The sequence below is a fragment of the Trichoderma camerunense genome, assembly GCF_050948025.1.
Source record: "Trichoderma camerunense strain CBS 138272 chromosome Unknown V8C40scaffold_5, whole genome shotgun sequence".
NCBI classification, from domain to species: Eukaryota; Fungi; Ascomycota; class Sordariomycetes; order Hypocreales; family Hypocreaceae; genus Trichoderma; species Trichoderma camerunense.
This window is the reverse complement of record NW_028145365.1, coordinates 69363-95339: the sequence shown is the minus strand read 5'-3', so window position 1 is coordinate 95339 and position 25977 is coordinate 69363. Positions and strand designations below refer to the sequence as shown.

General features: G+C 49.9%; 9 protein-coding genes across 9 annotated transcripts; 3 read left to right on the top strand and 6 right to left on the bottom strand.

Moving 5' to 3' along the window:
• Window positions 1-10: 10 nt before the first annotated feature.
• On the bottom strand, window positions 11-1505 carry V8C40DRAFT_238282 (TOM complex receptor protein TOM20). Its single transcript, XM_083214412.1, has 4 exons — window positions 1222-1505; window positions 881-1126; window positions 699-799; window positions 11-630 (listed from the first exon to the last, which is right to left on the bottom strand). Exons 1-4 carry the CDS (start codon window positions 1280-1282, stop codon window positions 514-516), a joined length of 525 nt encoding a protein of 174 aa, XP_083075283.1. The 5' UTR covers window positions 1283-1505; the 3' UTR covers window positions 11-513.
• Window positions 1506-1638: 133 nt separating this feature from the next.
• On the top strand, window positions 1639-4314 carry V8C40DRAFT_238281 (exocyst subunit EXO84). The gene is made up of 3 exons (XM_083214411.1): window positions 1639-2064; window positions 2120-3591; window positions 3660-4314. The coding sequence occupies exons 1-3, from the start codon at window positions 1864-1866 to the stop codon at window positions 4021-4023; spliced, it is 2037 nt and encodes a 678-aa protein (XP_083075282.1). The 5' UTR covers window positions 1639-1863; the 3' UTR covers window positions 4024-4314.
• Window positions 4315-4976: 662 nt separating this feature from the next.
• Window positions 4977-7447, top strand: V8C40DRAFT_238275 (Metallo-dependent phosphatase-like protein). The gene is made up of 7 exons (XM_083214410.1): window positions 4977-5555; window positions 5705-5746; window positions 5835-5940; window positions 6012-6545; window positions 6708-6780; window positions 6834-6883; window positions 6946-7447. The coding sequence occupies exons 1-7, from the start codon at window positions 5400-5402 to the stop codon at window positions 6966-6968; spliced, it is 984 nt and encodes a 327-aa protein (XP_083075281.1). The 5' UTR covers window positions 4977-5399; the 3' UTR covers window positions 6969-7447.
• On the bottom strand, window positions 7398-9261 carry V8C40DRAFT_167967 (uncharacterized protein). Its single transcript, XM_083211563.1, has 2 exons — window positions 8725-9261; window positions 7398-8619 (listed from the first exon to the last, which is right to left on the bottom strand). The coding sequence occupies exons 1-2, from the start codon at window positions 8764-8766 to the stop codon at window positions 7645-7647; spliced, it is 1017 nt and encodes a 338-aa protein (XP_083075280.1). The 5' UTR covers window positions 8767-9261; the 3' UTR covers window positions 7398-7644.
• Window positions 9262-10746: 1485 nt separating this feature from the next.
• Window positions 10747-11630, bottom strand: V8C40DRAFT_285822 (alpha/beta hydrolase; the record flags this gene model as incomplete). Its single annotated transcript, XM_083222457.1, has 2 exons — window positions 10747-11109; window positions 11208-11630. 2 exons carry the CDS (start codon window positions 11628-11630, stop codon window positions 10753-10755), a joined length of 780 nt encoding a protein of 259 aa, XP_083075279.1. The 3' UTR covers window positions 10747-10752.
• Window positions 11631-13086: 1456 nt separating this feature from the next.
• Window positions 13087-16618, bottom strand: V8C40DRAFT_167909 (SNF2 family N-terminal domain-containing protein). The gene is made up of 9 exons (XM_083211562.1): window positions 16211-16618; window positions 16065-16150; window positions 15910-16002; window positions 15434-15853; window positions 14785-15353; window positions 14446-14718; window positions 14279-14383; window positions 13600-14231; window positions 13087-13524 (listed from the first exon to the last, which is right to left on the bottom strand). The coding sequence occupies exons 1-9, from the start codon at window positions 16446-16448 to the stop codon at window positions 13298-13300; spliced, it is 2643 nt and encodes an 880-aa protein (XP_083075278.1). The 5' UTR covers window positions 16449-16618; the 3' UTR covers window positions 13087-13297.
• Window positions 16619-17406: 788 nt separating this feature from the next.
• V8C40DRAFT_238268 (RmlC-like cupin domain-containing protein) lies at window positions 17407-18311 on the bottom strand. The gene is made up of 3 exons (XM_083214409.1): window positions 17907-18311; window positions 17593-17845; window positions 17407-17533 (listed from the first exon to the last, which is right to left on the bottom strand). The coding sequence occupies exons 1-3, from the start codon at window positions 18183-18185 to the stop codon at window positions 17412-17414; spliced, it is 654 nt and encodes a 217-aa protein (XP_083075277.1). The 5' UTR covers window positions 18186-18311; the 3' UTR covers window positions 17407-17411.
• A 2545-nt stretch (window positions 18312-20856) lies between these two features.
• V8C40DRAFT_285820 (voltage-dependent anion channel) lies at window positions 20857-22933 on the top strand. Its single transcript, XM_083222456.1, has 4 exons — window positions 20857-21288; window positions 21413-21651; window positions 21713-22437; window positions 22514-22933. The coding sequence occupies exons 1-4, from the start codon at window positions 21068-21070 to the stop codon at window positions 22658-22660; spliced, it is 1332 nt and encodes a 443-aa protein (XP_083075276.1). The 5' UTR covers window positions 20857-21067; the 3' UTR covers window positions 22661-22933.
• On the bottom strand, window positions 22513-25739 carry V8C40DRAFT_167849 (ATP synthase regulation protein NCA2-domain-containing protein). The gene is made up of 2 exons (XM_083211561.1): window positions 25169-25739; window positions 22513-25087 (listed from the first exon to the last, which is right to left on the bottom strand). The coding sequence occupies exons 1-2, from the start codon at window positions 25183-25185 to the stop codon at window positions 23098-23100; spliced, it is 2007 nt and encodes a 668-aa protein (XP_083075275.1). The 5' UTR covers window positions 25186-25739; the 3' UTR covers window positions 22513-23097.
• Window positions 25740-25977: the final 238 nt, after the last annotated feature.

Here is a 25977-nt window from a genome sequence, read left to right as displayed (position 1 = left end):
ACCAAATAAATCAAGCCATTAGAATTTCATGTTGGATTATGGAAACGCTACCCGCACTGCCCTTCCCAAAGACCTCCCATGGCTGTATCATATCACCGCATACAACTGTTTACACAAATGCCCACCAGATATTTTGCAATCCCGGGGCGAGAAGAAAGAGCCCGTAAAGAAAGAGGTACAGGATTTTTATGGTACACCAAAGCGATTTTTGCGTTTCCCCCCTCATGGTTTTGTTTTTTTCTAGGTACAGATGGAGATGTATAATGAAAGAGGAGGGATCCGGAGCTTCGAGTCAAGAAAGGACTTATTTTTGTCAGTTTTTATTTTGTTTTTGTTTTCTCTCCCTTGTCATCAGTTCTTGCCAAGTTCAAAGGCTTTTCGTTTTCGTTGCAGAAGGAAAGTCGATGCATTGTCTTTTCTTTTCTTCCTTCTCATCATCATTTTTTGATAGAAGCTGAGTGGAGTGGAGAGGAAAACACTCTGCTGTTTTATTGGTTCTCGGAGAGTGTTAATTTAGTCGAGGCCAACGCTGGGAATGTCGCCCAGGTTGATGCCTGCGGATGAGGGACGAGTGCGAATGCTAATGTCGCCGTCGTATGCAATCATGTCGGCCAGGATGTCTAGTATAGGCTGTGAGGGGGGATATCGTCAGCTACAAGTCCAGTCGATGCAACGCATATGACAATGACATAATCTACCTTGGGAACAGTGCTGTCGTAGATCTTGATAAGGTCGCCGGGAGCAGGGTAGACCTTGAGACCCTTGTAGAAAGCGAGCGCGGAATCGATCATCTTAGAAGCTATATCGGAAAAAGAGATAGAGTCAATCTTTGTGCCTTTTGTTGGTGCGTAGATAGCGACATGGAGGGGTTCATTCATACGATCCTGGCTCAGCATCTCGCCCGTCATAACCTGTTCGTTGAAGAAAGCTTCTCGCTCCTCCACGCCCGCAGGGAAACCCTCCTCCTTGGCTTCGTCCACCTTGGCCTTGATGAGGCCGCGTAGTCGCTGTGTGGAGGCTTCTGCTTCTTCCTTCTCGGCCCGGACCTGCTTGCGCTCGTTTCTTCTCAGGTTCCGGCGGAATTCGGAGTCTTTTCTTCGCTTGTAGTCAAAGTACATGGCATAGGCTGTTGCGATTGGAAAAAAAGAAAAGCAAAAAAGGTTAGCGAACCCAAATGTCTACCGGGAACATGCCGCGCATGTCATTGGAGCAGCGACGAACCAACGAGGCCTGTCGCAACGGTTGCGACTGATGCCGTCACCACGGTGCTTGTGTTAACCATTTTTCGGCGAAATGGAGGGGAGCTCTTGGGGGGGAGTTTCTAAGCTGCAGCTGCAGGTGAGAAAATAAAAGACGACGGGCTTCCGGGGGGTTCGGCCTTGTCGGGTGCTGCTCAGAAGAAGCCCTGGCGTAATGTAGCAGTGAATTGAGCCGTGGCTGGGAAGATGCCGTCGCCGGTTTCAAGCTTTTTTGGCTCTGAAAAAGATATCACAAGGAATATGGAGTCCAGCGGCGATACCTGCTAGTAGCTCGGAACATCGATTGAGCGCTGGAGGCGGCCGGCACATTGTCGGGTAAACGGCACCGCCATTGAGCTTGCTCTTACTCCGCTAGTGCTTGGTACTTGATACCCCATACATTCGTTGTATCGAGTTGCATCTGCCACGCAACGGCCATCCTATCACATCACCGTGCAGCGGTAGGAAGCTCTGTGCAGCAACTTTGTACGAACAGACGCGACTGTGGAATTGAGCGATACGTGCGAATGTGTTTGAATTCATCATAAGGCAACTGTCCTTCTTTTCTCCCGTGCTGAGCCGGTCAATCAATCTCCCTCCGTCATTCATTCAATGAGCAGGCAACATGTCTGAGGAACGCAGCAAGATAACCCTGTCCCTTCGAAGCGGAAAGCGACGAAAGGCTCGTCCTGTCATCAGTGCGCCGCGACAGATCTCTGCGCCAATTCCTCAAGATGGGTCGACGGGAGGAACAGCTGCTGCTGCTCCTGGGATGCTCTCCATTCCTGAGGCGCCTCGCCCCCGACCTGTAGGAGCGGGTGGAAAGGTGAGATCTCGATACCACCGAGCGGGAGGTTTCTTGACTAATAGTAACTTTACAGACATCCGATTTGGTCAAGCGACGCTTTTCTTCTCGATTCAACAACTTGCCTCCCGAGTTCGACGCGGCCGCCCCGCCAGTTCCAAGTCTACCTCCTCTCGAGCGGTACAACACCGACTATCAACCCCCTCCTCCGTCCCGAGCCGGGCCAGGAGCTGCTCCCGTTGTCGATCTCAAGGCGCTGCGGGACCCAAACCTTATTCCCGACCAGTATGTAGCTTCAGTGCTGAGCGAGGCGAGCGAGGACCAGATCCAGGAATATGCAGAGTCGCTGCAAGGCATAAAGACGCGCGCCGGTGCAGACTTGCAGCAGAATCTACTACAAAATCGAACTCAGTTCATCAAAATCAGTAAAGAGGCTGAGAAACTCAAGGGAGAAATGAGAGCTCTCCGCAACCTTATGTCCGAACTCAAGGCAAACACGACGGCTCTTAGGCAAGCGTCGGGAAGAAACGAGGTGGACTCATCCATCGGAGGAGCCGTCACCATGAGCAAACGTGACAAGCGCAGCTCCGTCGCAGACCGAAGCGTTCTCTGGACCTCGCAGATGCAATCTCTTTACAAGACGGTGGAAGGGTCGCAAAAGTTTCTACCAAACGCGATTGGGCGCCACGTAGTTCTCAATGCTGGGCCCTGGATCGAACTGGACAATGCAACGTATAAGAGCAGAAGGGCCATGCAAATATTTCTGCTAAACGACCATCTCCTTATCGCCTCTCGAAAGAAACGCAAGGTCGACGCACCCAACGCAGACACCCGTGGACCCATGGTGAAGCTCGTCGCTGATCGCTGTTGGCCCCTGCTCGACATTGAAGTCATTGAAATGCCAGGGACAGGTGATTCCATTGGTGGCCGTACCAAGTTGGCTGATGCCATCATGGTTCGCGGTGGTGGCCAAGAGACGTTCATCTACCGCACAGAAAAGCCTGAAGCAAGCGAGAAAAAAGCATTGATGATGAATGTACGCAAGGCAGTGGAAGAACTACGCAAAGGTTTGCAGTCTGAGATGGAGGCCAATAACAAGGCAAGAGAGACGATCAACTACTTTGCATCAAGAGACCCTGGCCTGCTCCAAAAGACAGAGCTGCTAGAGACACTATCTGATATCAAAGACATGATGATCGAGGTGGACGGCAAGCAGCAAAATCTCCGATGGGTGGAAGGCCAAATGGACGAGCTGGATATTGACATTGCTCTTCAGGGGTTCGAGCCCGCAGTAGCGCGCGTGGAAAAGCTCAAGGGATTAGCACGGGGCCTCAAGGGCAATACGGTAGCCCAAGACTTTATCAACTTTGAGGTTGAAGAGAGATGCGCCAAGCTTGCGACGATTATTATTCACGGGATGGAGACGACGCATCACCAGGCAAACAAGACGAAGCGAAACCTTAGCTGGTTGGCGAGACTGGGCTATGAAGACAGGGCCAGGGAGGCGTATCTTGCAGCTCGAGCTGACACGATTCACAAGAGAGCCAGGTTGGTTTCCCCTCTTCTCTCGACTTGTATTGCGTCACACATTACATGAGCTAACATGTTGCGAATAGACAATGTCTCTTTCAAGGTGACTTGCACCTGTACATCTGGCAGCTATCCTTTGTTTATTTCACCCTCATCCACAACACCGTCCAATGCTTTCAAAGCTGTTTCCCTCCACCCATGATGAGCACGTGCGTCAAGTGGGCAAAGGAGCAAGTTGAAGCATTCAACGTGATTCTTGCCAGGCAGCTGGCGAGCACGGAACGCGGCGGACAGGTCTGGACGCAGTGCATGGACCAGGCAAAAGAGCACGCGAAGAAGCTGTCTGAGGTAGGACTTGATTTCACGAGCTTGGTGGGCAAGGGTGTGGATGGGCCATCGAGCGGTATGGGAGCCGAGACTTCGGACCTTGTTGGACTGGGGCTGGCTTGAAGGATGAATGAATTGACGGGCAATTAATCTTGGGTCAAGTTGATATGCTAATGGCATGTGATCCTGGAAAAGGAAGGCTATGACGCAGCAAGAGAAGGCAGCATGATTATATGTCTATACAGAAAGGCTCCAGGCATGAGCATGGAGTCTACGGAGCCGGGCATCGGAGCTGAGCTCCCCCTATCATGCAGGTGTAGATGATGTTATGAGTCAGCAGCATCGTGGTTGCTGCGTAAAGGAAATAGTTAGTTTTACCACTTTAATATTCAAAATATACATAATTCGATCAACAGGATTGAAAGACAGTCATGGTAATTGTATCGCGGCAATTGGTAGCATTGTCATATCTAATGGACAATCAACATGTAGATGATGGATGATGTGCCTGGTTCTAGGATAAGCTTGGCGGGGCAGCTCCGGAGCTGAGGTCGCCAGCTTGGCGCCAAAGGGGGAAGCTTTTAATTTCGTTTCCCCTGGGCATGTACAAAGCAGTGCGGCTTAATATGTACCATCATAGCGCGGGTGTGGAAATATCATCATGATAGTGCGAAAAGATATGGATATAATGGATTTACTTTGGATGCTTTTTATACTCGATATAGCAGTGCTATGCATAAGAGCTCGAAGCTACCTAGGTACTGTAATGTAATAAATGGGACGAATGCTGGTGATAGCTAAGCTCAGAGCCAACCCCTCATGCTTGGTACCTCAAGCACGCAAAACACGGCCTAGCGATTTCGAGACAAGACGCGAACGCTTAAGCCGTCCAGTGCACAGCTGAAGATTTACAAAGAAAGAAAAGATGAATAAAGAAAGTCATTGATGCCTATTTCATGCAAACTAAATCGAAACCAATAGCATTCAAAGTCCATATAACTCGTAGCCGCTACCGTAAAGCCTCTATACCCCATTTTATTATCTTTGCTTGTTTTGAACCCCCTCCCCCTCCCCTTGTCATCTTTCGCAATCTCGTGCTCCCTCCAGCTCTCTCACACATAATCTCTCTCCCCATATCCCTCCCGTCCCTCTCTTTGTTCCTCCCACTGCACTACACTGGCTGATAGCGACCGCCGTGCCATATCCATCGCTATAAAATCGCCTCCTTTGGCGCATCTGCCCCACCACCAGCCGCTATTTGCTACTGGACTGTACAACTGCCAACCGCTAAATTGCCACCCGCTGCCTACTGCCAAGGCTGTTGCTGCCAGAACCTCTTGGGACAGAAACCCGAAGCGTGACCGCAACGTCATTCACAGCATCAACCTTCTCCCCTCCTAAACCTCAAACCAGCTCGACCCCCCTCCCTCTACCTCCGCCTCTCAACCAGCAACGCATCGCCAATCGACTCGCCTCGGCCGCAGCTGCGCTTTTCGACCATGGACACAAATATGGAAGACGTCGGGAGGGTACCGGCCGACGTGTCGCCAGTGCAGACGGAGCCTGCGACCAGATCCACGCTGGAACAGTGGATTGAGAATCTGATGAACTGCAAACAGCTGTCCGAGGCCGACGTCCAGAGGCTGTGCGACATGGTGAGCATCCGATGCTGAAGCGATGGCGATGCGAGAATCCCAGATTTTTCGACGTCTTGGGCCTGGGCTGGTGGCCCTTTTTTCGGCGCCTGCTCGTGATGCTATTTTGTTGGGCGCCAGCGATGCTGACTTTTTGGATGTTCGTGTAGGGTCGAGAGGTTGTTCAGGAGGAATCAAACGTCCAGCCAGTGGTAGGTTTGGCCCTTGAGCGATGCGGTGATCGGGTGTCTTATCTGGTCGCTGGCGTGGGAGAATGCTGACTCTGAGTGTCTTTTGCAGAAATGCCCCGTCACGGTCTGTGGCGATATCCACGGCCAGTTCCACGACCTGATGGAGCTGTTCAAGATTGGCGGCCCCAGCCCCGACACCAACTATCTCTTCATGGGTGCGAACAGACGCGACTTGATTCCTCCCTTGAGCTCCGTTTGCTGACGACGATTTGTGAAACTGCCGCAGGTGACTACGTCGACAGAGGATACTACTCCGTCGAGACCGTGTCGCTCCTCGTCGCCCTCAAGATCCGCTACCCCCAACGCATCACCATCCTGCGAGGCAACCACGAGTCGCGCCAGATCACACAAGTCTACGGCTTCTACGACGAATGCCTCCGCAAATACGGCAACGCCAACGTGTGGAAGATTTTCACCGACTTCTTCGACTACCTCCCCCTGACCGCCCTGATTGAAAACCAGATCTTCTGCCTCCACGGCGGCCTGTCCCCCAGCATCGACACATTAGATAACATCAGGGCCCTCGACCGCGTCCAGGAAGTCCCCCATGAAGGTCCCATGTGCGATCTCCTATGGTCTGACCCCGACGACCGCTGCGGCTGGGGCATCTCTCCCCGCGGTGCGGGGTACACGTTTGGCCAGGACATTTCAGAGGCTTTCAATCACAACAACGGCTTGACATTGGTGGCACGAGCGCATCAGCTTGTCATGGAAGGATACAACTGGTCTCAGGACCGGAACGTGGTGACAATCTTTTCAGGTGAGCCTTTTTCTTTGATTTTTACATTTCCCTTGTTTGCCAATGGCGAGCCTTTGCTGCACCAACAGCTCTGCTGCCCGCGTGCCGCCTACCCTTTTTCAGCCGCCTGCATCACTTAATAATACTTAATGATTTTTTTCTAACAATGCCGCTTCTCGATAGCACCAAATTACTGTTACCGATGTGGTAACCAAGCTGCCATAATGGAAATTGACGAGCACCTGAAATATACCTTGTAAGCAACACACCTGCATCCCATGTTGGAGCCTCAAGTGCTAACGCCTACAGCCTGCAATTCGATCCGTGCCCGAGAGCCGGAGAGCCAATGGTCTCTAGACGTATGTGTTGCAATTCCCACCCAAATGCTCAAATCAGACTATTGACTTTTTTCCCCTTTTAGGAACCCCCGACTACTTCCTCTAATCTAGTACCGACGTTCTTCATTCAAACGAGTTATTGCTGTAAAGGGCTTTTTGCAAGAGGGTTTATAGTTGTTAGAGCCCAGGGAGCCGGGCATCTAAAGAAAAAATAATGTACGATTAATCCTACTGCCGGTGTACGGGCCCACGCCACCCAGCCGTGACAAGTCTCAATGTGAACAGGAGTTGCCAAAGTGCCGCCGCTCCAGACTGGTTCAACTTTACTAATAGGGATGGTGATGCGCTGATATTAATAATGTCAGCATGTGCGTGCCTATGGATTGTCATGGTCAGAACTGAGAGCAATAGAATTGGAACAGGAGAGAGACATTGCCTATCAGACTTTTTGCGATGCCCTAAACCCACTCACTTATCATGCGTATTAGATGACAAAACTGCTGATTGGCAAAATAGGTGATATCATTCTTGTTCTATACATTATCCAAGAACGCTTATTTCTATACTGAGAGAAGATTCTTTCAACCCTTGCTCTACATAAAGGGGGCCCACTCGTGATATTCCATGATTCCAGTCGTACAATGCGATGCCCTATCTATACCCCAACGCCATGTGATGTCCTTGTCTAATATACCGAGCACACTGACATATATATACAGAACCTCAGGTGCCTCCATGCTGTGATTATCTGCTTCTCACCTCTCTTCTTCGTTTTCTTCAAATTATTTGCCGGCCTCGAGCTTGTTTTCGAGCGGTGTGTCCCAGGTGGAATCATGCATCGTCTGCGCAGAAGCACTCGCCGGAAGCTCCTCATCGAATACTCGCCCGTCTGAGCCTGGAACGCCGTTGACATAGTGGCCGGGAGAGCTGCTTCCATCGGGAATGTGGAAGCGCTTGTCAAATCGAGACAGAGCGTACGTGAAGATGACGATGAGCTCGATGACGTAGTTGAAGCAGTAGAAGCAGGCCTTTTGATGGAACCACCTTGGCTGGGTTACAGGAACGCGGTAATATCCTACTCCTGCACGGAAGCTCGCGCCGAGAGTGAGTAAGCAGGCGCTGAAGATCATGAGGAAGAGTTTATAGCGCATGCTTCCGGCACCAAACTTTTCGATGCGCTGGCGGCGGGGGATGATGAAGCAGAGGGCGATGACGGGGATGGGGAAGAATGCGAGGAAGGCGAAGTACGTTGAGGCAACGACTTGGGCGTCGTGGGTCTTGTTGATGGCAGACTGGTCGAGCGTGTAGACGCTATAGACAATGGAAACGATGAGCATGATGAGACAGCCCACGACCGAAACATAAATAGACCGAAAGACGATCTTGGCAGGAAAACTCCAACCAAGCCTCGGATGATACGCTCTCAAAACACGCAGAACGAGAATAATGTTGACGACGAAGACGAGCAAAACACCTGCGTTGGCGAGAATCTGCGCCGCGAGGCCGATGCGGCCGTTTTTCGGGTAGCACGCCCAGACGATGCGCATGACGTTTGCCGATATGCGTGCCATGGAGAAGCCGAAGAAGAGGCCCGACAGGACGAACTTGTGGCCTCGACGACGGTTTCGTTGAAAGATTGTCATGTTGAGGGCGGCGGAGCAGATGAAGAAGAAGAGGATGACGGCGGAGATGGGGATGTCGACGCCGACGGTTGGGGTGAGGCCGAGGCCTGCGTATTTGGGGGGGTAAGGAGGGCTCTGAGAGGGAAGCTCATGTTAGTCTTCTGTTGATGGGTTTGGTTTGAAAGTTGTGGTGATGGATTTGGTGATGGTGTTGAGGGAGAAAGGGGGGGATGAACGTACCATGTGTGGCGACACTCCGCCGCTTTGGCCGCCAGATGCCATCTTTTCGGCTGAGATTCTTTTTTTATCAAATTGATATTGATGAGATGGATATTTTCGTGGTTGTTGAGGGTTTTGTTCGATTCAGGTGATAGATAGGTTGGCGTGAGGAGATGCGTATAAGTCGTCGTCCGAAGTCACACCACCAAAACACCAGGCTCGTAGGAGTCGATAACAACACAGCACACGATGGATCGGCTTTGCTCGATTCGCTAAGGTCAAGAGATTGAAATATTAAAATAAGCGAGAGATGGAATAATTATATTCGATTCAATGTGACCAAGTAAACAAGGGGGTTGGTTGTTGGCGAGAATGGAAAAAAGAAAGGACTTGGCAACTACTGCCCACATCTAGTAATATAGTAAAAAGAAGAAGATATATTACATGAAACCAACGAGGCGAGCTGCCTCCGTCATTGTACATTAGTTATCTTTTGATTTCAAAAATCCTCCGCAGCTCAGCTGCGCTGTCCGCTTTCGCTTTCGCGCGAGTCCATGACCGACAGCCTGCCTAGCCCGGGCCTTTGTGCTACGCAAACGACGGCCGGTGTTGCTTAGCAGGCAGAGGCCCCCGGTCTAGGCCGCCGACCGGGAAAACAGAAACATGTGGTGATCGGTGCTCGCACTTTGTGCAAGATCCGGGGTTCAGAAGGTGGATGGGGATACCACACACGTAGGTCCGGGCGCGCGTTGGTTGGGTGTGAGAGTGAGCGGCATGAATTTTAACGTTAAACGGGAAGGGGGGAAGAAAAAACGGGGGCCGTAAGGGGAATGGTAAGTTAAAATGGGTAGGCTATTTGGGAGACTTGTTTTGGCGCGGCCGATGATACGCCAGATATACGAGTATTGGGTAGCTTGTGTGCTTACAGAGGGATAGACAAGACTTGAGACAGAGACAGGCCCGGGTATTCATTTTCGAGATAGATACTCCGTAGATTCAGCAGGGCTGGTAGCTGAATATATTAGAGGCTTGGCTTTTTGACCTCGTGTTTTATTATAAGTATCGTTGTTCTCGGTTTGCAAACGTAAAAAGCGTCAAAATACGCAGTTGGTTTCGCTCCCATCGCGTTCTACAAGCAACGGCCCTCACCAAAACAAGATCGGAGGTCGGAGCATCGGAGCTTCGCTGTCGGCGCGAACAGCCCCAGGCGGGCCGACATCTGGCTTAGCTAATCGGCGGGATGGGTAAACAATAACTGCGGAGGAATGATAAGTGCGAGATGACGAAACCAAAAGAAAATCCCTTTCTGAAGGATTTTTTTAGAATATTGAATCCGTGGTTTATCTCCGTATTTGCTTTCAGTGAGTTCTGGGAGAATAGGAGATTCCATGGAAAATAGACCTCGTGTTGTTTGTTTGTTGTCACAGATAGTAAGAGTAGGTGATTGCCGGTGGGATATAGCCCCGCTGAGTAAGCTCGCGATTGTATGTAAGTGAAGCCGTTGCTGCGAGGGAGTGCGTGCGTGTACGACCTCATCGCGGAGGCGTTACATGTCCGAAATCCTCAATATTGGTTTTGGAAATGAGTCGTTTGATATTTGACAACGACTCATATGACACGGAGACATTTATGTTGAAGTATCGAATAGGGGCATCCCTATTATCAAAGTTTGGTCCTATGATTCCTTAAGGATGCAAGGACGAGTCAGGAGGACAGCCAGTGCCTGTGGCTTGCCGAAAAATTGGATCGAGGGAGCCGCTATGTTACTTGCATGAAGTTAGGCGTCTATTTCTGGATTTACATGTATGCTCAACTACTTACTAGCAGTTTGATGCTGGCTGGTCTTGTCTTCTCTCCCAGCATCACATCTTGCCTCACGTTTGGGGAGAGCTGAGTAAGTTGGCGAAATTTCTCTCCAAATTGATTAAGAATATACTAGAGAACTATTGATGCCAATATTCTTCATATATCATCAAGGTCCGTGTGGCATGTACTAAACATCTTGTTAACAACCCACGAATCCAAGTCAGTCACAAGTAACACAAACACTCAGCTCTTTGCAAACTCCGTTATTATCTCCGCCACCACTCTCGTCAGCTCATCCGGCATCGACAAGTACGGACTATGCGAAGCCTCCAAGGACCTGATGATCCATTCGACCCCCGATTGAGCAAGCAAGCCATCCTGCGCCGCGAGAGGCAACGCGCCGTCCTGAAGACAGCGAATGTACGCGCGACGGCCGTCATACACACCATCTAGCCAGCCGATTGCGGCAGGCTTCGATTGCACTGACAGCCCAGACTGTGACGTTAAACTTGCTATCATAGTTTTAGCCAGTTCGGGAGAGACGTCGTGGTAAAACGTCTCTATCTCGTTCCTTGTGTATGTGACGCCTTCGGTTTCGAGCTGCCGAGCAGTTTAGCACATTATCATGATACAGATACCACACCTTACTTGACAAAACTAAACATGGGAGAGAAGAAGCAAAAGGGAGTTCAACTTACTCTACTCGTGTCAACCCATGGTGACCACTCCCCCCCACCCCTCGACTCAAGAATCGACTTCTCCGGCTTGGTCATGAGAGCCGCGATGCAAATGATCCCGATGATGCCTCCCTTCAAGCCTCGGGCTTCTCTACCCCTTTTGTCCAGGCCTGCAATGACTCCCGATCCAACTACGCCGCCGTATGAATGGGCGACGACCACAATATCCTTCCCCTCGTCGATCTGAGGGATGAGTAGAGATTGCACGTGTTCTATGTCGTCTTGTACGGTGATGCCTGCGTTGCCGGCACTGCGGTTTGTAGTGGTCTCAGCAGAGAATCCTGCTGCCTCGAGTGATTGAATGAATAGGCTGAAAGTGGAACCTGGATGATATGCTCCAGGAATGACGAAGATGTGTGGCTTGGAAGACGGAACCACAGCCATGGTTGCTAGATCGAAGTATTATGTCGTATATATTTCCTTAAGGATAATAAAAAAGGTAGAAAGCTCTTTGACTGATATGTGTGGCAAGCTTTTGGCTCCTTTTCAACGTCGGCGAGACGGATTGTGTTTATATACTCCCCCGGTAACTTCTGGTAGCCACTCGGAACTGTTCCGAAACTAGCCATGATTTTATTTTCCATCTTACAACCTCGGAAAGGGACCCCATGATTAGAACAACGCAGGCCATTATGGAGATCTCCCTGTAAGGTCGTAGATTACTAATTGGTGTTTAGTCGATGCGAATAACCGTCTGTTTATAAATCAGACAGGTTGCCGTCTAACGATGTAAGATTAACCAAAAGTTAAAATCGGACGAGAAATAGACAAATCATTAAGCTTAGTCCGCAGTTTATTATTTATTGCTAGAGATGAATTAAAGATTACTTTTTTTTTCTAACTCTTCGAAAAAGGATAAATAGCGACTTCTTCAGTTCTCCAGTTTACAGGCAATTATTGACAAAAATGAGGGTATCAAGAGTTGTGATTTCATTGTAGAAACTCGGACAAACTCGCACGATACCTCCTGCCGCATGCTTCCCTCTTTGGCATAAATTACCTGATCTAGGTGCTCCCAAAATAACACATCCGCCGCTAGAAGGATGATAACAATGGGAGGTCCGAGTCATTCCTCTATGGTCAGCCAAAGTAAGCTTAGTTGCTCTGTAAGTCAGTCTCGTGGCTTGAGTGAATTTAGGTTAAGGTCTCACAGAGTCCCTGCCACTAGCAATTCAAACCATCTGTATTTCGTTTAGTCTCCACCACATATATCTTGTTTAGTGGGGTTACATAATACGAGGAAAGTATTGTCAACTCCAACTCCATGTCTCTCCCATTCCTGCCTTGTGAAAATACAAACAACGGGTTAATCATAACTGATATTATAAACTCGCTCTATATTAGGCTAAAAGGATTCAACCTAGTTTGAAGTTTCTTTGCAACTTAAGCAATGTTTTACGCTAGATCTACTTCCTTCTAAGTTAGACCTTGCTCTGAATAGAAGGGGAAAGTCAGTAAGAGCGTATCAACACAACATTTCAAGCAATATCCACTCTGACTTTGTTTCTTAAGACATACATGCCATGGAAAAGTTGCCTTGGTTAAGGAAAGATTGAGCTTACTCACATGATTTATAACCAACAAATCGTATTTACAAATCATGTCGACTTAATGTATGAAACACTGTAATTGGTTTACAACTACCCTTGATCGAAAACTTACCTACCCTTTACAGTGACTTTGTATATTTGACCTCTCATATTGCAAAGGATCTAGGCGGCTTCTAATAAGCTAGTGAATGCTGGAGATGAGGAGATTAGGTGAGCAGACGTAGATGGTATTGATCAGGCAGTCACATCTCCTCGTTAACCACAACTCAGTGTATATGGTGACATTGACTGCTTCCATAATCTCTCGTATGTAAGCATATGTCAGCACCGTAAGCTATACCGCCTCTATCAACCCCAGGTAGACGGAGCAAAGAGATCTCCCGTGTCTATGCCGCATTCTCCGAAATCCCAATACTTTGCTTAAGTTGATAGCATCGTCTATATCATGTACATTATGTGGAGATCCATCGGGAACCATGTTGCGCCGCCCGATGTATTCGTCTAAGAAAGCAGCTTCACCACATCCGCCATTCTCGTCACGTTGGACTTTTTCGCCTTGTCCTTTTCCTGGAACGCCTTGGTGACTAGGTCGCGCTTCTCCTGCTGGACGTCCAGCACACGCTCTTCAATAGTGTTTTCCATGACGAGACGCCAAATCTTCGTCTCGCGTCTTTGGCCGAGACGATGTACTCGGTCAACAGCTTGGTCTTCAATTGCCGGCGCCCACCCTATGATAGTACAAGTAAGTATAGACACATAATGGGATGTAAACCATGGGGTGTGCCAATGAAGCAAGGACTTACAACTGTCGGATAAAATGACTGTATCCGCGGAAACAAGGTTAAGCCCCACGCTGCAAACCGCCAGACTGGCCAGCATGATGCGAGTCTCTGAATTATTATCAAGAGCATCGATGGCCTGATCTCGTCTGTCTGTATTCATGCTTCCATCAATCCTACAATACTTCAAGCCAGCACCTTGGAGCTGCTTCTCCACAATGTCAAGGAATGATGTCCACTGTGAGAAGATGACAATTTTCGAGCCATCATTCTTCAATGTGGCTCGAAGTATCTGCAGCATTGCCTCCGTCTTTGAACTCTGCTGTTCGGTGTCAAAGTTCTTATCAAAGGTTCCCTCGGGAGCTGGCTCCAGCAGACTCTCTTCTGTCAGCGGATTGCGGCACATGGGGCATTTGTGCTGCAGCTCAATTGCCCTGGAGATGCAGTGGCGACAAAACACATGCTGACAGTTTGTAATCACTGGGTTAGTAGGTAACTCGTAGCAGATTGCGCACTCTTCTTGACTGTCAATGTATAGCCGAAGAGCTTCCTGCAACAGGGCGCGGTTCTTCTCGGTCAGAGGTACAACGTCTTGGTCTTTGAGCATTTGCATTAGATCATTAATCCGTTCTCTGCATAGAGTCCAGTGGTTGCATCTATAACACATTAGCAAGTAGCATCAAACAATGAGCAGGTGACTTACGACTGTCGAAGCCGAAGAAGGCGCTCCAAGACATTTTGGAAGCGGCCCTTCTGTCCAGTTTGCGATCTGGCTTGGTATTCCTCCAGCACGCCCCTGGCCTCAGATCTACAATTGAGTTAGTGCCAAATTTTTAAACCAAGAGGCAAAAAGTGATGTAGTTGACATACAATAGAGCGTCGTATTTGGCCTGTTCTTCTGGGTGGAATGTAATTCGGTGGAGGTATTCTGTCTTCTTGGGAAGTTTGAGGTCGACAAATTTCATGTCTTTCCTGCGTCGGAGACAGATGTCTTGCATCAAAGATTGCAAAAGGGCTTCCCCGCTGCGATCTCCCATCATCAGTTTGCGCGAGATTGCATTGCCAAATATCTCGGGCTGCTCAATGCCTCCTGTGATATGCAGGAACTTGACCAAAGATTGGAGATCCTTGACGGAATTGACACTGATGATGAGTTAGTATATCGAGACAATGAGAATAATAAAAGACTAATTGGAACATGGTACTCACATTGGAGTTCCAGTCAGCACCCAACGGGACTGGGCGTGGAGCTCGCAGGCTGCCAGAGCCGCCTTGGTCTTGACGTTCCTTATTGTGTGCCCTTCATCGAGCACAACTCGCCGCCAGTTCTTCTTTTGGCTCAAAAGAGTTTTGCTGACGCCGGGATCCAATTCCTTGGCAAGTGTGCCATAGCTGGTAATGACAACGTCGTATCCGTCCAGCTCTTCGGCTGCCACTTTCTTGGCACCATGATATATCAGGATACTAGATTGATGCTCCTCTTTGACGTGCCTTCGAATTTGCTGCTCCCAGTTGCTCATCACACTAACGGGAGCAACTATTAGCGTTGATCCAGGGCCACCAGTAAGGATTAAGCTGATGATTTGGAGCGTCTTTCCCAAACCCATATCGTCCGCAAGGATACCGCCTGAGAAGAGCGTTGGTGGCTTAGAGGTAATGAACTCAGAGGCGACATTCCAAAACCTGCCCTTGTTGTCGCGCCTCCACAACTGGGTTACTGTATCCGAACCCACAGCTGGAAGTTTTGGGCTCTCTTTCGACTGCATCCAAGCCAGGCCCTTTTTACGCGTTGTTAGTTCTGATTTGACGCAAACAGGGGCTCACAAAGAAGGGCAGGAAAGATTTAATGTAGACATACCTGTAGCTGATATGGCAGGAGAGTAGACTTGAGCTGGCTGGGTTGTTCGGCCTGTGGCATCTTGGACAGCTCATCCTCGCCCATTGCCAGGGTCTTGATGGCGTCGCCGCTTTTGCGGAACTCGACTGCATCGCTGGACTGGAGGATTTCCTCGAGTGATACTTCGGGAACCGCCTGACTAGTGTCGAAGCCAGCTGTTGATCTGCTTTGAGATAGCCCAAGCACTACCCTACGTGCCTCGGCTTCCTTTCTGGTCTTCTTCAGCTGGGTAGCCTTGACAAACTTGTCTGCCTTTAGAGCAGTCTCGATTCTGGTCCGCTCTGCGGGATCACTGGGCCCGTAAAAGGACAGTCTTATGGGACAATCGTAGTAGGCCTTTTCTCCTATGATCTGGCCTTCCACGGTGAGATCTCCAGAGTCCTATTCCATATTAGCTGTAGACTTAAAGGGGTGATAGTTAGGGGCACCAAACTTACGATGTAGTGGGCGAGCTTCTCAACAATTGTGCGAGGTAAGTGGCCTATTTGCTGGTGAAGCACGTTGTCTATTCGGATAGCATTTTTGTCATACTGTTTGCGTATTAGCTCTATTACTTAATAATGCCCAACCAGCTGTTATGCTTGGTGCATACCCGATTTTCCGGCTCTCTACGACACAAGACAGCCTCGCCAGGCGAAGCATATCCATCATAATACCTCACACCGACAATTTTGCCATCTATATAAAGAAAAATTAGCATCCCACTGACAAACAATTGCCTCGCAGGAAGAAACGAACCAAAAGTGCCATAAAACTCTTTGTCGGCGGTGTCGTCGTCTTGCGTCAAGTCCAGATAGTCTGGTTCTTGTGTAGCCGCTGGATAAGCAAACGATTGGCCCCTCTGAGATGCATAATTTAGGCGAGGAGCTGCTCGGGAAGTTTGTGAAGAAGAAACAGCTGGTCGTTTGCGAACTGGTTCAGGGGAATCTCCTGTGAGATCAATGAGCTCGGCAGCGGTACGCTTGCGACGAGGCATGCTGTTATAACGAGAATGATTGCTTCTAAACAGATGCTATAAAAAAACAGAAATATTAATTCGAAAGATAAGAATTTTGATGCCTGAGGCTGTTGAAGTGGAATAAAATTCTAGAGCTGAGCATCTCTATCAATTTGTTTCTTCTCAATTGCTAAATTCTACAATTATGGCAGGTCCGCCAGTTGACTTCGCGCGTCCCATTTACTGATAGCCAATTGCGAGTACGAGACTGCAAACGCGAGGTCATGTGACGTGCCAGAGATACCAGCAATTTGACAGGTTGAGCATGTCACTCCGACTTTTAGCAGCCCTCGTACCATTTTTGTAAGCAATATGGAGTACAGGCGCCTTAGTACATCTCTAGTCGGGCATCCACACAATCATGTCCCACGCATAGAGAGAATCAACTCATCAATACAAGTACAGCTCCCTTATAATACACTCCCTACCGTCTAATACATCTTGTCTCGTGTTTTTTGTGCCTGTGAATGCTTATAATCACCGTGACTAAGCAGCAAGAATACCGTAATTCCTCCGTAACCCCCATAAAAAGTGCGCCGAGATCCGTCACCACCAAGCACTCGACTGTCCCCAATTAGGTCTAGCCGAAATCACGCCATCGATGGCTCTCCAGAACAAGAGCCAGAATATCAACGACATGCGTCCAACCTTGCCTTTCTTCCAACTACACTCTTCTTCTTTGCTACAACGGGGGAGACGAGCTTGTATGCGATGAGGCGTTTCATTCAGTACCAAAAATGCTGTGCTTCGCTATATATCCGTCGCTGAGGACCGCTTCTCCTCCGTCATGGATGAACATGGCAGATGCTACCCAACGACACCCAGAACCATGAACTAAAACAATACAGGCAACAAGACGATTATGAGAAAGACATTCCAAAACCAACGCCAACACGCCGCTTCCTATGAACCCGATGCACATGCTGCCACGGCTGGTGCTTGCTACTCCTTGACCAGGCGGCCATACATCGAAAAGTACATGCAGCCGGGCACATGGCTTCGCTTGCCAGTCTTTTCATCAAAGATGTGGCAGCCTTCCCTTGCTACGTTGGGGGGAGTATACACTGAAGAGGTTGTTTGGTCAGGTCCAGCACAAGTGTCTTGAGGCTGCGATGCAACTTACAGTGCAGTGAGACAGCGAAGTCGCTGCCACGGTTGGATACTCTATGGAGGCCGAGCTCGTCGGCCATGTATGTCACTTGGTTCTCTTTATATGTCTTCTCGGAGATGACAGTCATCGGTCCCTCGGGCTCGTCCTTCTCTGGGAAGGCGTAGCGAGTCTCAGTGAGATCGCCGCGCAGAATCTTCATGACGCAGTGCGCGTTTCCGTGGTCGTGGATGGGGCTGCCCTTTCCTGGGGACCAGACGAGTACAAGCTAGTTGGCTTCTTGTCAATACATTGGATGCACCTGTACGAGGTTTCGAGGCATGACCTACCAGGTTGCTTTTGCCATTTCCCTCATCGACGAGGTTACGAGTGTATCCTCTGCTGCCGTCGCCAAATGCATACTTGGACCACTTCATGTCATTGCCATCATAGTCGCGCATCAGCTCCATCAGGAAGCCGACGTCGACATCGTCCGACGTCAAGCCTGACGACGGGCCAAGGGCGTCCTTGAGCGCCAGTACGAGTTCTTCGAAGCGATCCCCCTTGTGCGCTACGACGTCGCCGACGCCACCGAGCGCTTGGCTGCTAGACACAACGTTGACGGTCATGATTGATGGTATCTTTTGATGATGGCTATAGAGGATGGATTGTATAGGGAGGTATGCTATGAGGGATCTAACGAATGGGCAATACAGAACGATACGACGGGTGCATTTATCAAGATCTCAGAGATACGCAACCAAAAGCGACACACCGACTGGGGGCGGGGATGGCCGGTGTCTCTCGTGTCTGGTCAGCTGAGCGAAACCCCCGACGGAGGGTAGTGCAACCGGTGTCGGCCTGTCAAAATCCTCGTTGACCCTCAAGCCACACGAAAGAAAAAAGGGCAATGGTGGATGATCGCCTGTACGAGCAACGGCAAACGGGGAACGGGTACACCTGGCAACTATCGGTGGATTAGGCCGCGCAAGTTTTGCACAATCTGGTTGGACGGCCAGGCGCTAGGAGCGCACAATGGCCAGCCAGAGTTTAGGCGGTGCAGCGAACTGCTGACGCGCAGCCTCAGAGATAACATGAGATTGCTACGAAATGATGACGACCGGACATTTTCAGATTCAAGAAACCCCGATTCTGGACGTGGTTGCTTTTGCACATGGACTCGGTTTTACGCAGCCTGGAATGTCACAGGTCTCACGAGAGGCTCTGCGATAGGGACTTGAGCATCGAACTGAGACGAATGTTGGCAGATTTTTGGTGACCAGACGGACAGTATCCGCCAAGCGTGGGGCTTCGTGAAACCTGGTACATGCTCGGGTCAGTAGCGTCGTGCTAAGGGAAAAAGTTCAAGGGAACCTTGAGAGATGTTCAGCGACTGATTGCGATATGCGAATGGAAAGGGGGTTGGCGAAGATCTAGAACTCTGTGCTCTCCTTCTTCGTTATCGCCTTATCTGCCCCTGAGCTGCCAGCTATTTATTATATCTGAATTGATTGTAATTTTTTTTCTTTGCAAGAATCGCAGACCTTGCCAATCTATGTATGTCTTATATTGGTGGCGCTGTTCCACTTATAAGATAAGATGCGGGATGGGCGGAGCTACAAAGGTACAAGACATAAGACACGAGATGACGGCAGCGGCTCGGGGTTCTCCGACATCCGCCGCCGACATCCGCCCTGGCACTCGTAACTTTCGGTCACTCGGCACGGATCTTAGAGAGGAAGAAGACCAGTCAAGTCAATATAGAGTTGAATACGGAGTAGGTGGACACGGAATGTGCTTTTCAAGTTCCACAAATATCGCCAAGCTTTTCAATAGGAGTTTGCTTGTGCTCCACTGCGTAACTTCCATGGTTGAAGCTTGGCTTCACCCGCTTTGACTGAAGGATCTTTCATCTGATATTTTGAGACAGCGTGTGTTGGCTTGCCATTGCGGGTTGAACATGTCTCCCTCGACTAGTCAACTCACGAGCCAGTCTAGCAGAGTGCACGGATAAAAAAAAAATTCTCAAGAAAAAAAAAGGGATAAAAAGAAAAGAAAAAGTATGCACGTCGCAGCAAATGGCTGCCGCTGTTGCAAGGTGGATCGCGATGATATCTGGTGTACTTGATGGGGAACTCGGACAAACTGCCACGTAAAGAACGGAACTGCTGGGCCGGCCTATGTGCCCAGAGTATGCCATGTGGGCGACGATGAGATGCCAATTGGATTGCATTCCCAAAAGAGACCTTATCTCCGGTATGATATCCATCTCCATCTGGTTCGCGATGTACCTCGGTGGTGAAAGATGATTGATCCTAGCCATATATTGATGCTGTTACCTGTGATGTAGACAAGTCATACTTATCTACTTGTAGCTGTGCAAAGTATATCGCTGGCGATGAAATTAAAATTCATCAAGGTAATTGAACTATTCAACTTCACTTCCTAGAGCCATCCAAGTCATGGTGAAGCTGTTGCGTAGGCTATCTCGCATCTTACCTTGATCCCAAGAGCCGCAACTTGACTCGTAACAGTAGTGGAGAGCTGCAATATCCGTTGTCCAGTGTCATTCCACCTGCCGTATCGCGTCTCATCTCCAACTTCATCCACAGTCTATTCTTACAAAAATCCCAAATCGTCGTCATCACGGACATCATCACCACCGCAACGTGTCTGCTCCCCGTCTACCCGATGCCGCAATAACCGCCCAAGACAACGAATCCATCCCAAAGACACATTTCAGCTCGGCACTTCCATCCAGCAATCATCATCTCGGCCCGTCGCCCAAACGGAATAAATGCAGCCCTGGTCAGCGAATCCCCCGACAGCCGCCCCCCATCACGCCCCGATGCCGAGCTTTCCCCAGATTCGCAGCCAAAAGAGCGAATAGCGGCGGCCCATGTGAATCATGTTTGCACGTCAGAAGGGCTGAGCAGCACTACTAAGAGAAAAACTGGATTTGTAGCTGCTAGGTAATCTTCTAGAAATCTGATATTGGTGGATCCCCGGTTCATCGCAGGTGAAGGGAAGCAAAAAAAAAAAAAAAAAGGGTCTTCCGTACCTGGACGGCCGGCTGGCCGGTGCATCATCTGACTAGGGGGCGAACAAACCAATTAGTCAAGGAAAATTCTTTTGCCTCAGTAGCTATGACTAGAAGGTTTATATAACGGCAGACCGGCAACTCGATCCCATTCACATGAAAAGAGAGAAGCAAATCAATTCATTCAATCTCAGCTTTTGCCCCTATTCCCGAAAAGTAAATCCTTCGGCTCACGCATTCCGACGAACCGCTGCATCTTGCATCCCTTTGGTGGCTTACACACAACAAACATAACGTCATAGCGAACGCCCCGAATACCGAAAGGCCTATGCCTAAAGCAATAGTCTCAAGACATTCATAAATACGACGATTGGACGACGACTTCAAATTTTATTAACATCAATTGAAGTTTTGGTGCTTTTACAACTATCACTTTGAATTGCTTCTTGGTCTCATTGGAGACTCTGCATCATGATGGCGACTACAACAGCCAGGCCGGCAGACGCTCAGCTCGGAACAATAACCGAGAAGCCGCCACAGCCAGAAAACAATGCCAACAATAACAACAACGACGGCGAAAGCAGCAGCGATGATGATGCTAATACTCCTGATACTCCTCCATGCCCTTCAAAATCAAGACCATGCAAGAATAACCGCGGCTGGCGTAAAATCGTCCGCAACTTTACCCCATCGTAAGTCTCACATACACGCTCCAACCTCTCACTTACACCCAATACAACCACCACTTCCTCCAAGAATAAAAAATCAAAACCCATCATTTGCATTCAGTATGAACTAACACAATAATCTTCAAAGATGGTTCGCCGTAAACATGGGCACGGGCATCGTCTCCATCCTCCTCTTCAACCTCCCCTGGAACGGATACTGGCTACACATCATCTCCTACATCTTCTTCGCCTTGAACATCCTGCTCTTCACTATCTTCTGCATCATCTCGCTACTACGATACACGCTCTATCCTGAAATCTGGATGGCCATGATTTCACATCCCGCGCAATCTTTATTCCTAGGATGCTTCCCCATGGGCTTTGCCAGTACGTCCCCTCTCATCTCATCCCACCTCAACAACAATAAACTAACCAACTCATCCCCCAGCCATCATCAACATGATGATCTTCGCCTGCGCCCAATGGGGCCCCTGGCTCATCTACCTCGCCTGGGCATTCTGGTGGATCGACGTCCTCGTCTCAATGGCAACCTGCATCTCCATGCCCTTCATCGTCATGCACCGCCACCGCCCCGGCCTCGACAAGACCACCGCAACCCTCCTCCTCCCCATCGTCCCCGCCGTCGTCGCCGCAGCCACGGGAGGCATCGTCGCCGACGCCTTACCCTCGGCCAGCCACGCCTACGCCACGCTCATCGTCTCCTACGTCCTCTGGGGCATCGGCCAGGCCCTCTCCGGCTGCGTCATGGCCCTCTACTTCCACCGCCTGACCATCCACTCCCTCCCCCCTCGGGAAGTCATCGTCTCCGTCTTCCTCCCCGTGGGACCCCTCGGCCAAGGAGGATTCGGTATCCAGCAGCTCGGCAAGGTAGCCCTCAAGGTGATTCCCCAGACGGAAATGTTCCACGTCGCCGGCGTCGATCCCACGCGGGGAGCCGAGTTTCTCTACTTCCTCGGCATCTTCTTCGGCATCGTCATGTGGGGGTTCGCTCTGGCTTGGGTCTGCTTCGCACTCATCAGCCTCAGGACCACGCGCCAGTTCCCCTTCAACATGGGCTGGTGGGGATTCACTTTCCCTCTCGGCGTATGGGGAACTTGCACCAATGCTCTGTGGAAGAATCTGGGCAGCGAGTTTTTCAAATATGCGACAATGGTGAGTTAACTCCCTCTCTCTGTGTCTATATGACCTATCTTGTGAAAAAACGTCCATCTAACCTATTGTTTGCTAGATCATCTCTCTGACTGTCGTCCTCCTCTGGATTCTCGTCAGTCTGAGGACTTTGCAGCTCGTCATCACAGGCGAAATGTTCTTCGCTCCCTGCCTCAAGGACCTCCGCGAGAAAGAAGAACCTCCTACTGACAGCGAAACTGTTTAAGCATTTCTATTTCTTTCCTTTTTTACAAATATTTTCTAATCTAGCATCATCATTGGGACACCCGGTAAAGGGTCACAAAAGCATGAATCATCGGAGTACACAATTAGAGCGTTTTCAACAAAAACCTTTTCCAGTATTATTATCTGTTATAAGAAGCATTTAACATGGGCAATGGCGCAAGGGTTGCAGGTTATGCAACATGATGTTTGGTAGTTTGGCAGCATCAGGCAATACAGTTCAAGTACGGAGTACCCTAGACTAATACGCAAATAAAAATGCATGTTGAATACAGTATCACAGCTATTACTTCAAGATGGGAAACGTAATTGACATGCTTCTTACAATGCTCACTCGGCTATCTATCCTCTCTTCTAGTCAAACAAGAATTCTTTCGAAAAGAATTGCTCTCCGATATGTAAAAATACATTTTGTTCGTTTTACCTAAGCCACCTTGCGTATGCCCATCGAATCCTCTCCAGGGCCTTTGCTTGAATGTGCACCCCCTTGACATTCGCAAGGTCGTCCAGATCCTCCAAAAACTCCTTCTGTATGTTATCCGGCATCAGCTTGCTAGCCAGATTACGGAGCACGTGAACCTCGCACAGCAAAAGGCCGTGATCCTTGTAGGACAAGACATTGTTCTCCGTTGGTCTCGCCTCGGATAAGATACGGTCAATGTTTCGAAGGATGCGAATGGCCTTGCCAGAGGCTTTGCTATGGCGCCGTCCAGATCGGCCGCCAAAGATGCTGCGGAAGTACTGGAAGACGCCGAAGGAAACAAACACACCAGGGGTCAGTCCCACAAAGCCAAAAACTAGCTCTTGGCTCTTGAGGAGCGAGTCGATACCGGTCATGGCCACTTCGAGGTCAACCTTTGTCTTCTGAACCTGGATTAGGAGAGATCGGACGAGATCGCCCCGGACAGCACCGACAAAGGGGCTTCTCAAGTCTTGCTCGTACGCTCGAAGAACCGGGGTCACATCGCCTTCAGCCACTTTGGAGCGAATATCTGCGATTTGGGATTCGGTGATGGATGAACCACCAACAGCAAAGTGAGGCTTGTCGGTGGCAAAGTCGACAACCATTCGCTCCAGGCTCTCTCGATCCGCCTTGAGGCTGTCTCTGCTCATAATGGCAATTTCACTCGTCTCATCGTGCCGAATCGTCTTGATGACCTTTTCGGTTGGCTCAACGACCCAATGAATCCAGAAATCTCGAAGCGTGCTTCCAAAATCTGTGATCCATTGGATGATGTCTGCTTTGCGGTTGACCAAGATCTTGAGAATGGTAGTAGAAGACGTAAGGCCGATGAGAGCCGGCAACCAGTATCGAATAATGACCGGCGGCCGGCCGTTTTCATTAGCAAGAGTCTGCATGGCGTTGATATGTTGGGGTAGCGTCTTGTCAATTATCTGAAGCAGTCGACGAGCCAGGGTGCTTGGGCGATAGGGAGTCATGTCTTCCTCGACATGCACGGATAGCTCAGCGTCTTCTTCGACACCGGCAAACACTTTTTCCTCAAAGTCATGAATGTTGGCTTCCAGGCTGCATGCCTCCTTGAGAACCATGTCCATCAATGCTACGCTGCGCTCAACGACCCCCTTAAGGTCTTCATGATCCTGCGCCCCAGCTCTCTCATCGTCGTGGCCTAGCTGAAGGCCTTCATCCATGAGCACTCCGAGACCGCTGGCTGTCATTTCCCTCAGCTTTCGTAGGTGCGCCTGTTTGCGCCTAGCCTCGGCTCGACATAGAGCAACGGGCGAGAGCACTTTTCGCTGTATGTTGGCAAATGAGTGCTCCCGAATACTGTCTCGAACGACGCCGTAGAATCTGCTCCATGGCTGTGAGATGGTGGATCTTGTAGACTCGACAAGCTCGGCCGAAGCCTCTGCCGCAGACAAAGAGCGTAATCGTGCCCGGCTGGCTTGGTATATGTCATGCGACCACGCCAATAGCCGGAGAGGAGATGTCTGTACCGCGTAGATACTGCTATAGCTGTAGGAGCTCAAGACTCCGTCCCAATACCACAAATCATCGCTCAAGGGGACAATGCGATCAACCAGCGTGTTGAGAATAGCTCCATAGACCTGAACCGTCGCTTTGGAGACCAGGAGCCACTCGATTTCGTTCTCATACGGTGTCTTGGTTTGTGCATAAGCCCCGCCTACGGTGCCATGGGCCTTATTCGCTATCGCAGGAATGCCTGATTCGTCGAGGAGGAGTTTAACACGTTCGAGAGAGAGTAGCGGCTGAGAAGACGAGGTTGTGCTCAGCGAGCGAATGATGCCCAGTAGACGGTCCAGGTGCGGAACGTCCAGCGCCTCTGTGACGGCAAAGGGGTGCCCAACTTCGGAAACCCCATCTTCAGAAGCCTCTTCGGATAGGACAGGGAGACGGTCGAGGTAGGCATCCAGTCGCCGCACTTGGCTGTTGCAAGAGATTAGCAAAGTCAGCACAGCAATAGGTCGCTCTAGAAGCTATTGGGAGGGGGGCCGCAAACAAACTCACTCGGCAACCAGCGACATGGTTTAAAATTGTATGAGCCGATGAAACGATCAGACAAGCGAACGGTCCGGCTGTCTCGACCAGGGCTAGGTTAACCTTGCTGAATCTGCATCGATCTGGGCTGGAGCTGGACCAGGTTGCGGGTGGAGTCGAATCCGGAGGTGCTTGGACGATAGTCAGACCATCACACCACAGGCAGCGTCCGGAATTACAGCTGGCCGAGAGTAAACAGGTAACAGGTGGGCGCGGCTAGTATTATCGATCCATCCGCTGGTTTGCTGCTCTGCGAGAGGAGGAGAAGAGAGGAGGAGGAGGAGCTTCTGCGTGGGGCAGTTTGTGCCCGAATTTTTCCTGAGCTCCAGAATATGGAACGCCGCGATTGATTGTTGGATGGCTCGTACTCGGAGCGACAGACGAACAGCTCACGTCATGCACAAGAATAGGGGGAAGAGGATGAAGCTAATGTCGAGATCTTGAGATGATGGAGGGGATGAGGCGAGAATGGCTGAGCAGAATTGCGTATTCTCTTTTTGGGGTGCTGATGTGTTTAACTGTCGGGTTCATCGTTGGAGGGAAAAGCTGCAATAGGCTGTGATGTCACTACTGTCGCCTATTAGAGGCTTAAATGCGATGGGTGCCATAGCGTGCTAAACCAGTTGAGTGGCCACTGTAGACTGTAGAATGCCCTTGATGAGATCATAGACAGCTCCAGTAGTTGCAACCCCAAAATTTGGAATCCAATACTATCACTGCGCTGTAGTTGCGCGTACAGCAGAGCACATGGGCATTGATGGCAATCAATATCAGCGTCA

What these genes read in the sequence shown, in the direction of transcription:
- V8C40DRAFT_238282 (XM_083214412.1), bottom strand. Translation starts at nt 1,282, where the DNA reads ATGGTTAACACAAGCACCGTGGTGACGGCATCAGTCGCAACCGTTGCG. An exon ending in CGAGATGCTGAGCCAGGATC is followed by an intron (nt 800 to 880) that starts GTATGAATGAAC and finishes TTTCCGATATAG; the next exon opens with CTTCTAAGATGATCGATTCC. An exon ending in ACGACAGCACTGTTCCCAAG is followed by an intron (nt 631 to 698) that starts GTAGATTATGTC and finishes CCCCCCTCACAG; the next exon opens with CCTATACTAGACATCCTGGC.
- V8C40DRAFT_238281 (XM_083214411.1), top strand. Translation starts at nt 1,864, where the DNA reads ATGTCTGAGGAACGCAGCAAGATAACCCTGTCCCTTCGAAGCGGAAAG. An exon ending in CTGTAGGAGCGGGTGGAAAG is followed by an intron (nt 2,065 to 2,119) that starts GTGAGATCTCGA and finishes GTAACTTTACAG; the next exon opens with ACATCCGATTTGGTCAAGCG. An exon ending in ACGATTCACAAGAGAGCCAG is followed by an intron (nt 3,592 to 3,659) that starts GTTGGTTTCCCC and finishes TGTTGCGAATAG; the next exon opens with ACAATGTCTCTTTCAAGGTG.
- V8C40DRAFT_238275 (XM_083214410.1), top strand. Translation starts at nt 5,400, where the DNA reads ATGGACACAAATATGGAAGACGTCGGGAGGGTACCGGCCGACGTGTCG. An exon ending in GAGCACCTGAAATATACCTT is followed by an intron (nt 6,781 to 6,833) that starts GTAAGCAACACA and finishes TAACGCCTACAG; the next exon opens with CCTGCAATTCGATCCGTGCC. An exon ending in AGAGCCAATGGTCTCTAGAC is followed by an intron (nt 6,884 to 6,945) that starts GTATGTGTTGCA and finishes TTCCCCTTTTAG; the next exon opens with GAACCCCCGACTACTTCCTC.
- V8C40DRAFT_167967 (XM_083211563.1), bottom strand. Translation starts at nt 8,766, where the DNA reads ATGGCATCTGGCGGCCAAAGCGGCGGAGTGTCGCCACACATG. An exon ending in GCGGAGTGTCGCCACACATG is followed by an intron (nt 8,620 to 8,724) that starts GTACGTTCATCC and finishes CTTCCCTCTCAG; the next exon opens with AGCCCTCCTTACCCCCCCAA.
- V8C40DRAFT_167909 (XM_083211562.1), bottom strand. Translation starts at nt 16,448, where the DNA reads ATGCCTCGTCGCAAGCGTACCGCTGCCGAGCTCATTGATCTCACAGGA. An exon ending in GTGCTGACTGGAACTCCAAT is followed by an intron (nt 14,719 to 14,784) that starts GTGAGTACCATG and finishes ACTCATCATCAG; the next exon opens with TGTCAATTCCGTCAAGGATC. An exon ending in CTTCTTCGGCTTCGACAGTC is followed by an intron (nt 14,232 to 14,278) that starts GTAAGTCACCTG and finishes AATGTGTTATAG; the next exon opens with ATGCAACCACTGGACTCTAT.
- V8C40DRAFT_238268 (XM_083214409.1), bottom strand. Translation starts at nt 18,185, where the DNA reads ATGACCGTCAACGTTGTGTCTAGCAGCCAAGCGCTCGGTGGCGTCGGC. An exon ending in GAAATGGCAAAAGCAACCTG is followed by an intron (nt 17,846 to 17,906) that starts GTAGGTCATGCC and finishes GAAGCCAACTAG; the next exon opens with CTTGTACTCGTCTGGTCCCC. An exon ending in CTTCGCTGTCTCACTGCACT is followed by an intron (nt 17,534 to 17,592) that starts GTAAGTTGCATC and finishes CAACCTCTTCAG; the next exon opens with TGTATACTCCCCCCAACGTA.
- V8C40DRAFT_285820 (XM_083222456.1), top strand. Translation starts at nt 21,068, where the DNA reads ATGATGGCGACTACAACAGCCAGGCCGGCAGACGCTCAGCTCGGAACA. An exon ending in GTCCGCAACTTTACCCCATC is followed by an intron (nt 21,289 to 21,412) that starts GTAAGTCTCACA and finishes TAATCTTCAAAG; the next exon opens with ATGGTTCGCCGTAAACATGG. An exon ending in CTTCCCCATGGGCTTTGCCA is followed by an intron (nt 21,652 to 21,712) that starts GTACGTCCCCTC and finishes CTCATCCCCCAG; the next exon opens with CCATCATCAACATGATGATC.